We start from the raw sequence: 14,362 nt of genomic DNA, 5'->3' as shown, positions 1-14,362 counted from the left end.
AAGATGACAGCCAAGGTTATATTAGATCAGGAGATTACATGTGTATTATCCTTAATAATGAACTGAAAAGATGGAAATGACTGAAGTTTTACATTTTTTACACAAGATAATTGGATTGATTGGAATTTGCCGAAATATTTTACTGCTGAAATTATTTGTTTAAATAGATCTGATTTGATTTATTATTGTCATATACACCTAGATACAATGAAAAGTTTTGTCTTCCATGCTGTACAGGCAGATCATACTATTCAAAGTGCACAGGATAATAGAACAGAGCAAAGAATACAATGTTACGGCTGCAGAGAAGTTGTGTAGGGAGCAAAATCGACACGAAGTTTAAAATTTGAGTGGTTTATTCAGAAGTCTAATACCAATGGCAAAGACTTTTTATTGGTTATTTTACTCTGCACAAAATAGATTACACGTTTTATGGGATTATCCTGATTCATACTGTTAGCATCTCCCCATTCTTCCTTGTGTCTGCACTATTTAGGACTCTTCCAATGATCAGTGGTAAAGGATACAGCAAAGACACTGTTCTTAATTAACAAGATGGTTTACGTCATAATAGCAATAAGCACAACTGCTATAAGCCAAGCATGATTACACGAACTCTGAAACTTTTTTCAATAGGCAGTGAATTAACAATTAATAGTTGGCCATGGACTACACAAATTAAGACATTCACTGACAGCTAGGAAAGGGTGCGGCCTGCCAAAGGGAGATCTGGTGAAACTGTTGACAGGGAAACAATGATTAGAAAAGTCTAACTGTAACAAAAACATTCTACTTCCCCTCTAACCGGAATGTTCTTCCTTACGCAAGTCTTTAATTAACATTGTTGCATATGAACTCTCAGATATATTGTAAAGGAAATGTCAAGATCCACAATAGAACAGTTTCACAAACTAACTTTGATGAATATTTTATATAATTTATTTTCAGGGATAGGAACTCATTTAATATAAAGAGCTATTGCACTGCATCGAACTGTATTCAATTATCTGATACAAGATAAGCGATTTCATAGATGGATTAGATAAAAACTGAGATGCAAGAAAATATGGTGCACACTGTCACCAAGCCTTGCATAAAATAATACGTACAAACCCAACATGCAAACTAGAGGTTACAATACAGCAGTTTAAAAATTGCAGTCTGTAAATCTGTGATCAAACAGATTGGAATGCTAATTTTCCTCTCAGACCAATATTTGACAAGTTTAACAGACGAATTTGAACCAGTCTCAGCTGAACAATGATCACAATTTATACTCTTAGTCAAAAATGAGCATTCTAAATGCTTTCAAAATATATTTACGAAACAAGAATTCTGCCGACAGTCCCAGAAAAAATAGATTAGAAAGGTGCATTATACTGATGAAATTCTCAGTGCAGTTGTGCAACAGGTAGTGTCAAGAGTACAATAATATTTAGGTCTGGCTTAAAGAAAATCCACAAAGAGAAAAACAAGTCTGGGAAAATGTCACAAGTTTGCAAAGCAACATGCCTATTATCCACATAAGGCAGCAATTGGTTAAAAAATGAGTAATTTACACCAAGAGGTAGGACAAATAAAAACTAACTTTCAATGAGAAATCCAAAATAACAGTTCTCAAGAAATGGGTAATTACATTGGGAAAGAAAGCATAAAGGGCATCACTCTAGGGTAAGTGCATGGGAAGAAGCAGCACATGGTCACATGGTCTAGATACGAGCAGAAGAAATAGTAGCAGAGCAGATCATTCAGCCCCTAAGCTATCTCCATCATTCATTAACAACATGGGTGATCTGATCCTGGACTCAACTACACTGCTTGCAAACCCCCTCCCCCAAATCCTCATCTTCCCTTTGGATGAAAAATGTATCTAACACATCATTGAAAATATTCATAGCCTCCACTGCTCTGTGTAGTCATGAATTGTAAAGATTAATGTGAGACAAAAAAATTCTTCCTCCTTCTGGTCTTAAGTGGAAAGATTCTTAGTCTGAAACTGTGCCCCTAAGTTCTAGCATCAGAGGAGCAGGAAAGTTTGATGTTTTGGGTCAAAACTTTTCTGCAGAAGGGGCTCAACCCAAAACATCAAACTTTCCTGCTCCTCTGATGCTGCCTGGCCTGCTGTGCTCATCCAGCTTCACACCATGTTTTCTCAGATTCTCCAGCATTGGCAGTTCCTAGTGTCTCCCTAAGTTCTAGATTTCCTTATGATAGGAAATATCCTCTCAGCATCTACCCTGACAAATGCCCATAGAAATCTTATAGGTTTCCATCTCTAATTCTTCTCAATTTAAATGCATTTGGACCAACATGATGAATCTTCCCTCAGAAGACAACGCCTTCTTTCCAGGAATCAACCAGTCCTTCCCTGACCTGTCTCCAATATAAATACTTCCTTTAAATAGACCCAAGACCATGTTAAGTTATCTTGATGTAATCTGATCAAAGTACTGTACTTTTGAGGAAGATCCCCACTCCATGACCCCTTATCTTCTTTATTAGCCATTTGTCTATCATCTTATTGAATGCATTTTAAAAATCTAAGTATACTGCAACTATTGGTTTCCACTTACCTACCCTAACAGTAACATCCAAACAAAGTTTTTAGAAATTTGTAATATTTAGTTTCCCATTTGTGAAACTTTGTTGAGTTTGTACATGATTTTCTAAGTACATTCTTAAGACTTCCTTAATAATGGATTCCAGCAATCTCATGATGAGTTATATCAGGTTAACTGGCCTGTTAGTTCCCTGTTTACTCTCCTCTTCCATTCTGGAATATCAGAGTTACATTCGCCACCTACCAATTTGCTAAGACCATCTGGAACCTAAGGATTTTTGTAGAAAATCATAATCAATACTTCAACTCCCATCTCTCGACACCTATATTAGAATCCCCTGCTTAGAAACAATCAGTTCCTGAGGATTTGTTGAATTTTAGATCTTTAAGTTTCTCCAATACTTTTGCTCTGCTTCATACTCATTACCTTAGCTTCCTCACTTTCTGGAGCCCCTTGGCTACCCTTTATTTCTAGCAATGTAACTTGCCTTTTTCACTGCACAGACAGACAAAATAGTTGTTAAATGATGAAGGGTCCCAACCCGAAGCATTAACTTTCCTGCTCTTCTGATACTGCCTGACCTGCTGTACTCCTCCAGCTCCATACTGTGTTGAATTTGTTAAATGTCTGTTGTTCTCTCGCCCTTCATGATAATTTCTCCTCTATCTGATTCTAAGGGAGTACAGTTACTTTAGCTACTCGTCATTTTTTTTGTAAAAGACTTAAATTTTATTATTCTACAACTATTATTTGCATCAAAATTATTCACTGGTGCACTATTATTGTTAAACTGTCTGTCTGTTCCTCTGCCACACTGCTACTCTTTTCCTAACTCATTACATTTTCTGCCTTGACTTTTCAGCTTCAATTTCTAAATTTCCCTTTCTCTGAATCGTCTCCTTGTTATTTTAATTCAAAGCTCTGTCCAGACCCTAATTATAAGATTTCCCAAGACAGTGATCCAGTGATTAATTGGAGTCCATCACATTGCAACAACTCCCTTTTATCCCAGCACTGCTGCTAATACCCTACAAACTAAAAGCCCATCTTTTAAATCACTTTTTTAAACTTGCATTAAATTCCTTGTTCTTCTTAACCAGGTGTTAATTGACCCAGGGCTTAGGTAACAATGCAGAGATTATTACTTTTGAGGTTAATTTGGATACACCTTCTGGAACTCTCTCAGCAGAATATCAACTTTCCACATATGCCATTCCTTCCTTCATGGACCATGACAATGGGATCATGCCCCGCCTACTCCACATTTGTCTCATGGCACTAGGCTGACATCTATGTCCCTGACTATTCTGTTCTCCACTTTTCACTACCTGACTTGAAAGGCATGATGTTATGGTTAACTTATTCATCCAACCTTCAAATTTTGTTCTCATCCATTCAGGCAGTAAATACCTTGTATCCATTGGTCAATGATGAAGACTTGAGACTCCACCATTGCTACATGTTTGATCTATGCAAATTCTGAACTTGCAATCATTTCTTCCTGTCCCTAACCATTCACCAGCTCCGAACTAATATTTAACTTAAGGAATGGGACTGTCTCCTGCAGCAAAAAGTATCCAGGTAATTTGTGCCCTTCCTGATGCCATGTATAGTTTGTATATACAATATCACCTATACTACAGAATGTAGGTACAACTTTGCCACTGCATATCACAAGCTCAGCTTCACTAGTCAATATGTGCTTCTGGATTCCTACAGTTCTCCCTGCTATAAAATTGGCTGTATTGCCAAGGCATACAAAGCTATTGGCCAAATGCTGGAAATGGAATTTGAATACTTAAGTGCTTGTTTGACTGGTGCAGACTTAATGGAGTGAAGGGCCTTTTTCCGAGCTGTAGGCCTTCATGAATCTATTGGCTATCTCATCATGGTCCTGACCATGCAAGCTTTACATCAAAATAAAATACATTAAAGCTATCTGACAGGATAATGGCACCCCAACATGGACATTTCTCACTGTGAATACTCAAGAATGAACCCAAGACTGCTAATTTCAAGCCTAAGAAGTCCCTAGTGTATCTTAAATTGCCCTGTAAATGTAAAGTATCTCAAAGGTTTGAGGAGTTGATGTAGGTATCATTATCACTGTTACTATGCACAAGCAACAGGAGTGATATGTTCCACAAAGTGGATGCTATCATCAAGCCAAAATATGTCTGCCGACCATATAAATGAGTATTGTGGTTTGTGAATTACAATGTTACATACCTGGCAATGCCAGGTATATAACTCATATTGTAAAGACTGGCAGATCACACCAAACAGCATGTGCCTTCAATTGCTTGTCAAATGTAGCGTGAAACCAACTTCAACCAGCTTGTGCTGCAACATTCAGAATATATTGGCTTAGATGTGATTTTGTGATCGAACAACACTTGCTGAACACTCTTGTGGTAGAAATTACACTAACAACCAATTTAAGATTATAAATTGGGCCCACAATATGTGCTGTAGGTTTACCCACAATTCCCTTAGGCAGCGAATTCTAGGATTTTGGCCTAGTGACATTGAAGGGGCAGTTATATATTTCCAAGTCAGGATGGTGAGTGACTTACAGGGGAACACGTAGGTGGTGAGGTTCCCAGGAATCTGTTGTCCTAGTCTTCTAGATGGCAGTTGTCATGGTTTTGGAAGTTGTTGTCTAAGGATCTTGGTGTACTTCTGTAGCGTATCTTTTACACACTACACGCTGCTGCCACTGAGCGTCAGTGGTGGAGGGTGTGGATAGCCATGGTTGTGGTACCATTCAAGCATGCTGCTTTGTCCTGGATGGTGTCAAATTTCCTGAGGGTTGTTGGGGTTGCATCCAACCAGACAAATGAGTATTCCATCACACTTCTGATTTGTCCCTTGTAGATGGTGGACAGGTTTTGGGGAGTCGGGAGATGTGTTAGTTGCTGCAGTATTCCTGGCCTCTGACCTGCTCTTGTAGCCACTGTGTTTATGTGGCAAGTCCACTTGAGTTTCTGATAAATGGCAACCCCAAGGATGTTGATAGCAGGGGATTCAGTGATAGTAAGACCATTTGTCAAGGGGCAATGGTTGGATTGTCTCTTATTAGAGATAATCATTGCCTGACATTTGTGTAGCACAAACATTTCTTGCCACTTGTCAACACAAAGCTGGATATTGCTAAAGTCTGATTTAATTTGAACATGCACTGCTTCTGTATCTGAGGAGTCGCAAATAGTGCTGAACTTTGTGCAATCATTGCCAAACATCCTCATGTATGATGTTATGATGGAAGGTAGGTCATTTATGAAGCAGCTAGGCCTAAGACACTACCCTGAGTAGCTCCTACAGAGATGTCCTGGAGCTGAGATGACTAATCACCAATAACCTTAGCCATCTTCCTTTCTGTCAGGTATGACTCCAATAAACATAAGCTTGTTAGAAGGCTCCATTATTTTTGAGGACGTGTGTTTTGAAAAATTATAGAAAACATTGATTAATTTCAAGTTTTGTAAAGAAACCTGGTTTTTTTTCAACAGGGTCAATGAAAGGACATATTTGACTCTTCTTTCAATCTTCTGGAAAATCAAATTACTTCATCTGATTGCTTGCATTCATTTCTTAGAAACCACCTACTGGCATATTATGGATATCTTGTTTTTTGGGTGTATATTGGTGTGTCTGTGTTTTGGGTTTTTTTAAAGGGATAAACATTTATATTTCATATTACAAATTGCGTGTATTAACTAATTTTGCGTCTTTGTTGAGTAAGTTTTGTTTTACAATAAAATAATAACTTTGTATTAATTAAAGAAACATTCTTGATGAATTTCTTTAGTTTAAGTCTAATATAAAGCAAGTATACAATTGGCTACATCAGGAATTAGATAAAACAATTACTTACTGTTCTGACCTGTGAAGTAGAGAGACAGAGAGACTCAGATAGAGAGTGCATTCATCCTCTGCCTGCTACAACAGCACAACGAAAAATATGAAAAGAGGCAGAACAAGACATGGAAAAGGAAGACACAGAACAGGTAGGGATGGGGCAATCTAGAAAGGCCCTTTGTGCCCAGGCTTTGTGCGAATTACTCAGGACAGTGCAATCCCAACTCCCCACTTACCAGCACTTTTTACCTTCTCTGTCACTGTCAGAAGTCACACAACACCAGGTTATTGTCCAACAGGTTTATCTGAAATCACAAACATTCAAAGCGATGCTCCTTCATCAGGTGAAGAGAAGTCACTTCAGCAGCAGTGCTCTGAAAGCTTGTGATTTCAAATAAACCTGTTGGACTATAACCTGGTGTTGTGTGACTGGTGATTTTGTCCATCCCATTACAATACCAGCACCTCCACATCATTGTCTGTCTCAGACATCATATTGTTCCTCTTGTCTTCAATCCAAATAAAAGCCACTACAAAATAAACATTCCATCCAAATTTATAAACTGAATCATTTCATATTGCTTAAACCTTAAAATAATAAGATTGGTGCTATCTCTTAGTGGAATCCTTCCCAAACATTATCACCCCATTTTCAGACTTCTCAGTGAGAACTTCAAGCTGAGATTGGTGATTGGAAAAGGACCTGTGAGAGCATGGAGCTGTTGGAGCAGAACAAAAGTTGCCATAACTCAGGCAGAGGCCCACAGTAGCCATACCTGCCCTGGAACTCACCACACCAAAATTTCAGCTTGTGACCCCAACACCCACTTTGGGAAACCCTACCTTTTTCGTATTCCTGCGTGGTGCTATAATTTTGGGTGATGTCGTTGCCACAGTGGATAGCTGCCAGTGTATGCAAGTTGTGAATGTGAAATTTGCAAAAATGCTAAGCACAGAAGGGTGCATTTAAAAGCATATATCTAATAAATGAATCTGATTTAGAGTTGGTTGGTAGGTTTATAAATGGGCTTATTAAATTATAAAATCATGAAGGGTTTGGATAAGGTAGGTATTTTTCCCTAGGGTGGGGGATTTCAAGACTATAGGGCATATTTTTAAGGTTAGAGGAAAAAAATTTTAAAAAGACATGAGGGGCAATCTTTTTACACAGAGAGTGGTTCCTGTGTGGAATGAACTCCCAGAAGAAGTGGTGGATGCAGACACAGTTACAACATTTAAAAGATATTTGAATAAGTACATGAATAAGAAATGTTTGGAGGGATATGGGCCAAGCACAAACAGAAAGGACAAGTTCAGTTTGGGATAGTGGTTGGCATGGACTGGTTGGACTGAAGGGTCTATTTCCATGCTGTATGATTCTATGACTCCAGGTGAGTGCTGGGGATGTGTGATTTGTGTGATCTTGTGCTACAGAAGCCAGATCATTGCTATCAAAGCTATCTGCTTCTATTGCCAATCCACTATATAATGGCAAGGACTTCCTGAACAGCTGTGAACACAGGAGTTCTCCTTTCCACCACTTCCAGCAACACCACCAAAGCAGCGCAAAAAAAATCACCATTTGCAGCAAATGTTCCCCTGCTCCATTTTCAATTAGAATTGGGCTGAATGAAATCATGATAATAAAATGAAAGATTATATTGTCTTCAATCAACGTCTGGAGCTTGCCCCAATCCCAGTTTTACTCTCATTTCCTAATCAAGTGTTCACTCACTGTCAATCCATGTCTTAATCTCAAAACCACAGCACATTCTGCACAGATACAAACTGATACTTAAATTGTTAAATGTAAGATGTTTAATGTGCCTGTCTTTGAACTTCACTCAAATGATTTACATTGCGGATAAATTGCACTTACTGATCTAAAACCAGTTAATCCTCAATTCACAAAGTTTGCACAGCCTGAACAGATTCTGCTTCTCATATTTCTTGAATAACTCAAGGATCAGTATACCTCAGAGTAGGATCATAATCTGAACAATAGTTTGATGATAAGGGCATGTTCTTACATACACCATATGAATAGAAAACACTGAAAGTAAAAACTTATAGCAAGTTTTCTTAAATGCTTGGGCCACAGAAAAGATTTCAATAATATATTCATGCTGTGTACTGAATTGCAATCAAGGACAGCAAGGCAATCAGAAACACTGATCCAGTAAAAGGATACCTGTGCAATAGCACTAACTGATTCCTTAGCATTATCTAACCTTCTCACTATCACATTTAATTGAAGTTTGAGAGTAAAAATGACTTTTTGTAACTTAAGGTAAATGATTAGACAATTATGGTATGCTATTTTACATAGGATTAAGAAAAATGAACAAAGCAGAAAATTTGCAGTTTCTCTCAAAGACTGGTAAATGTGAGTGAAGCACAATAACTTCCAACTTCAGTGTTTGCCTTCTCACCTATTCATTCCCACTCAATCATGACGGAAATCGGGGAAGGAGAAGTTGATGCCGAGTTTGAACAAAATGTAAATATCAACTGACTATTCACAATTTGCTGCAGCCAAAAATACAAGTAATTTTTCCTGGAATTGTCAGATGACTTAGACACTAAATTTAGTCAAAATTTTTTGTTATCTTTGATAAGTATGCCATTAAATGTTTGTGCACACATGCCAATGACACAATCATTAAGTAGATTTATTTTAGAATCACTATCCCTATGTAAATCGCAAATTGAACCTTTGCATTGGGCTCTACAAACCAAATATCACTGATTTTAATACAAGCATATTAAGTCACAGACCAACTTATTCTGATTTGTACAAATTTCTTTCTTCCATTTACTTCTTCTCATCCTCATTCCAAGACCCCAAGAATGAAAAAGAACATTGGTTTGAGAAATAAATTGTGATTCAGTGTTCAGATGTGTACATGTAACAACATAACTTGTGAATATGACCATCAATAGTCCATTTCTTGAAAGTAGTTGTTTTAAAAAGATAGTTAAAAATGAGTTGTGATATTGTTTATTATGCTCAGATATACTATTCATGTTCTATGATTACTAGTAAATTGAACCTATTAAACATTCAACCCATACAAACCTACCAATTAGGAGTAACAGTATTCCATTAAGCCAAAAATATTCAAATACCCAGCCTCCACTATTTTCTTGGGAAGAGAATTCCACAGGCTAACAATGTATGGCTTATTTGATTTGATTTGATTTATTTATTGTCACATGTGTCTTGTTACAAAATACAGTGAAAAAATGTTGCATAGTGTCGTCACTCTCTGGCGTCATCTTAAAACACAGAAAAATAACCAAAATATGGAATACAAAGGCTGAAAAATGAATAAGTAAAGGAAGTGTCCAACTTTACAGGCCTTCTAGTCAAATGCTCCATCATGGGCCATGGGCCATGGGCCATGGACCTGGTGGCCAGGCAGAAAGCCCCTTCTCTGCGCCAACTCCACTGGCACAAAAGTTGTCACTCTTCTGCAACTTCTTGTCTACACCAATGCCCTCGCCACTATAAGTCCTCAATGGACCTTGCCAATTCAATCATCACCAATGCACCCATCCACACCCGAATCCACCACAAGCGCACTTTGGGCCCACATCACCAACACAGCTGCTGCTAATGCCACCAGATCAAATACTGGGCCCAAACTCATCTTCACCATTGCCCGTGAATCTGCACTGATGCACCCACCCATACCCGAATTCACCACCACAAATGCACTTTGGGCTCACATCACCATTGGTGGTGCTGGCTCGAAGGGCCGAATGGCCTACTCCTGCGCCTATTGTCTATTGTCTATCACCAATACAGCCGCTGCTAATGTCACCGGATTTCATACAGGGCCCAAACTCACCTTCGCCACTGGCCCCACGAATCTGCACTGAAAGCAGCTTCCAGCGGGAAACCAATCTCATTTCCGCAGCAGAAGCCGTGAGTTGTCCCTCTAGGACCGCCTCATTCATGCAGAAGCTGCAGGGAAACCAAACTCACCTCCGATGCTGCCGTCACGAGTCCGTGCTGCTGGGCTCACTTTCCACTCCTGATGCCACCGCCACGGCTGACCTCACCTTGCCATGGGGATATATCACCGGTTCCCTCAGCATCGCTCGGCGAAAATCCGGGAATTCCCTCCCTAAAAACGTGGTGAGTCAACCTACAGCAAATGGACTGTAGCAGTTCAAGAAGGCAATTCACCACCCTAAGGATGGGCAATAAGTGCTGGCCCAGCCATCAATTCCATGTCCCACTAGAGAATTATTAAAATAAAACTCTGCTCCTCTCTCCACAAGTACTGTTCATCCAGTATTTCCATACTATTTTATTTCCTATTTCTACTGGCTAGGGGCATTTTGCTTTAATTGATTCATTTGTACTTTTTGAAGTTCAGTGACTGCTTCAATTTAAGTGTGTGCCAATATCTATTCACATAATATATAATTATAAAATGTCAACCAGAGAAGTGGTGAGATCCGCAAGTTTTAACAAAAAGGGGTACATAATGCACATCATTATGCGCATTATAATGTCTTAGCTGTGGCTCACTGGGTAAAACTTTCGGCACTACTTGATTAGGTGTTGCATTCATTATTGCTGTTTGTGGAATTTTGCTGGGCATGGCCACTACTTTCTAAATTAGAAAGTGATCGCTGTTCGTTGGCTATAAAGTGCTTGGTAAAGCCCTAAGATTTTGAAAGATGCTGGGTAATATTTTTTAGAATTTTCAGTCTCTGGTATCATCCTGACTAACTCATTCCATCCAGTTTATAATTCTGATACTCAAGGGGAAGCAGGAACAGTCTGGGTGTGACTTTTTAAGATATATTTCCTGCCCAAACTAGTAGCCAACTTGACAGTCTGTTTGGCAGATGGCATGAAAACCCTATGACAACAATCTGCAGCTATTGCCCATTGGAAACTACTCCCAGCAATTGGATGAACAGCAAGGTCAGTTGGGAGGGTGAAAGTCATGAGTAAGACAAGTGAGAATGAGAATGAGATATCACGACATGGCGCAGAAGTGAGAAATACTATAATCAGCAAAGATATGTGAAGAATCCATTGAGATGCCACTAGAACACCCATATGGATCACAAGGACTTCTGGAAAAGTCAATTGTCTGGTAGAGTTGCCAACTCTCTCTATCCATTTATTCTTGTGTTTCTGAAGGCTTAGTTGGGCTTTGCAGTGATAAGGGTTATGATAGAGGGTATAGAGACTTCTAAAAGTTCTTCGATCAAAAATGGCCCCGTAATAGGTTGAATCCCATGGAATAGAAAGGATATGTTAGTATGGATGTCAAGTTCTGTCATGATTCACTGAATAATGGGACAAAGTCCAAGGGCCAAATGATCTGCTCCTGTTCCCATGTTGGTACCAAAAGAAATATAATGTTTACATAACATCTATTGGTTGCTTAAAGGAGTTTCCACGGCTAAATATGTTGTGCGAGTCGGATAAGGGATCAGATTCAAAACGTGGAGTCAAAATCTGAGAGGGTCGCTTAACCTCAATATTCTGGGTGGTCTCACGATTGGGGTGGACACCACAGAGAACACTGTAAACCTTCTAGAACTGATGCAAACGTTGGGGCAAAAGAGCCAAGTGTTGGAAATGGTATAGCTGACTTGCGGAAGTATGGCATGGTGTATTGAATAGGAGATTGGATGCTGAAGTTACCTGGTTGATAGCCATGCTGGGAGGGGGTAGGGGTATCGGCGATGGTGATGAGAGGAAGTCAATGGGAGAAGCTGCTGTCTTTTTAAAGACAGCTTCAAATAGCTCACCTTGAACAGACTGAATCCTTCGAACCACAGCGGGCAGACTCCTATTGAGACCCAGAATCCTATCGAGATGGAAAGCGAAGACTTCGCTGGTATCCGCCGGGGTCTTTAAGAGCCCGCACGGTGCCCGGCAGCTCGACGTTCGGCCGGTTTTCCCTTCGTTCGCCTTTGGGGGACGCTGGTGGTTACCCGCACCTTGGAAGAGGAGGAGGGGCCGGCGGCCCGGGAGGATAAGCCTCTGGAGGCGGCCAATGCCGGAATCGGCCAGGAAGCGCATGGCGGCGATATCCCCCTGGCTGAACCAAAAGGGGGCACTGTCACTGTAAATCCGGATATTGCTGGAGGCGGCATCGCCGCTGCTTCTCACCCTCTCAGGGGCTGCCCCTCGAGAAGGTGAGGACGGGTTACCCCTCGGTTTGCCACCGGATGGGGCCAGATTGTCCCGGCTCACCATCAGAGCAGCAGCATTCTCCTGCACAGCCGAACGTTTCTTCCTGGTTTTTGGCCTCACGGTGCCTCTGATTTTAACCGGCTTCCTCCTTTTCGAGCGGAGGGTGATGTACACCACTTTGGGGTTGGAGGTGAAGTTGTACGGCTGTCTCCCCCGGGTTGGGAGAGTGCTGGTCATCAGCCGGCCGAGCTGGCTGTGCCTCTCTCCCGCAGTTCGGTCCAGCCTCTCCCGAGGTAAGACATCTCCCTGCAGTACCACAAAGCAGGCGTACAACAGAGCCCCCGTGGCGATCAACAAATTCCTCTTGCTCTTAGGGCATCTCCCGCTCGCTAGCCAGGCACACAGGGCGAGCAGACAGAACCACAGTTTGCAAGCTCTTCGGCAAGTCATCCTCGTGTTGATCCAACCCGGCTCTCCAGAGCCCAGAGACGGAGCATCACTCCCAAATCCTTTCCCATCCGTGCCGCACCTACCTGTCTCACACTGATCAATGTGAGCACACACTCTCTCTAACCGCTATCGGCAAGTTGCAGGGAATGAATGAAGGAAGCACATTGCGAACTGTTCTCACTCAGCTCTGTATGTATGTGTCTGAGAGACATATACTGGAGGCAAGCGGCAACTGCACAATCCTGGATTCAAAATAGTTGTCTTCGTGCACATTGGAGGGCGGGAGCATTGGGCGAAACTGTCAACTTTCTCCCACGTAACTGCTTGCTGTCTGGATTATAGACAGATATCGTGCCCACCCCCTTTCTGAATGAATTAGACATTTTCTAACTTGACTCTGATCTCCCAGTTGCGGTCTCCGGTGCTTGCTTATATATTGAACATTCACTTCACTGCGAACTGACACTGTGTCGCTTTTCTCCAAGTTACTGTTAACTGTATTAGAGATCATTCATTCCACCGGACAATGAAGCTTGGGCAATTGCAGTGACCCTGATATTTCTTCCGTATCTCACTTGTTAAATATCTGAAAACAATAAACAAGCCCACCACGACAAAACAGTTCACTGAACTTAAATGGCAAATCATCAAGACAAATTGACACTTGTTAACAACCCATGAACTGAAATTATACAATCCAGGGAAGTTATTTATCAATGGGACTTTCATATTATCTGTGTCAGGAGGGCAGTGGAATAGTTGCTGTGATTCAGGATCCGCTGAAATAATCCAATATTCAGGGACTCGCATTTTCATTAACTTGTCAGTTCGCAGCTGTTTGGCAACTTGGCTTTTGTTTGCAACAGTAGTTGGGAGGAGAAGCGTACGAGTCAATGTGAAATGACAGTTAGATCACTGACTTACATCGAGTTGTTGACATTACAGACTGTAATTGGGCAACATCACCAGGCCACTAAATATCCTTGATCCCTTGTGGATTGCTGGAAAATCATCAATAACACTACATAACATGCGCGCAATTGAAACAAAGGATTTTTAACGGTAAAATGTTTAATCCACCATTTACGCAGATCTTAAGGTATGCCTTGTTGCAATGCATTTGGAAAAAATGCCTATCGCAGTCCACTTCAAAAGCATTGATGACCATTCAAAAACGAATCAATCTCGGAACCGAAAGAGGTCGCCTTTATCTACCTACGCTGATTTTTAATAAATTAAGCAAAAAACCTTATGTACTTTAAAAAGTCAAAAATAAACTTTATATCCGCCACTGAATCCGCCACATGTTGGTACAAAG

The 14,362-nt window shown here is 40.6% G+C and overlaps 1 protein-coding gene across 1 annotated transcript in view; it reads right to left on the bottom strand.

Moving 5' to 3' along the window:
* gask1b (golgi associated kinase 1B) overlaps window positions 1-13,729 on the bottom strand; it is a 32,054-nt gene extending 18,325 nt beyond the window's left edge. Inside the window, exon 1 of the mRNA XM_048546866.2 lies at window positions 12,207-13,729. Within this exon, the coding sequence (XP_048402823.1) occupies window positions 12,207-13,044 (838 nt within the window). The 5' untranslated portion in view covers window positions 13,045-13,729. The remainder of the gene's footprint in view (window positions 1-12,206) is intronic.
* Window positions 13,730-14,362: the final 633 nt, after the last annotated feature.

The sequence above is a fragment of the Stegostoma tigrinum genome, chromosome 1 (assembly GCF_030684315.1).
Source record: "Stegostoma tigrinum isolate sSteTig4 chromosome 1, sSteTig4.hap1, whole genome shotgun sequence".
NCBI lineage: Eukaryota > Metazoa > Chordata > Chondrichthyes > Orectolobiformes > Stegostomatidae > Stegostoma > Stegostoma tigrinum.
Note: the sequence above shows the minus strand (reverse complement) of the source record. Positions and strands in the feature narration are given on the sequence as shown.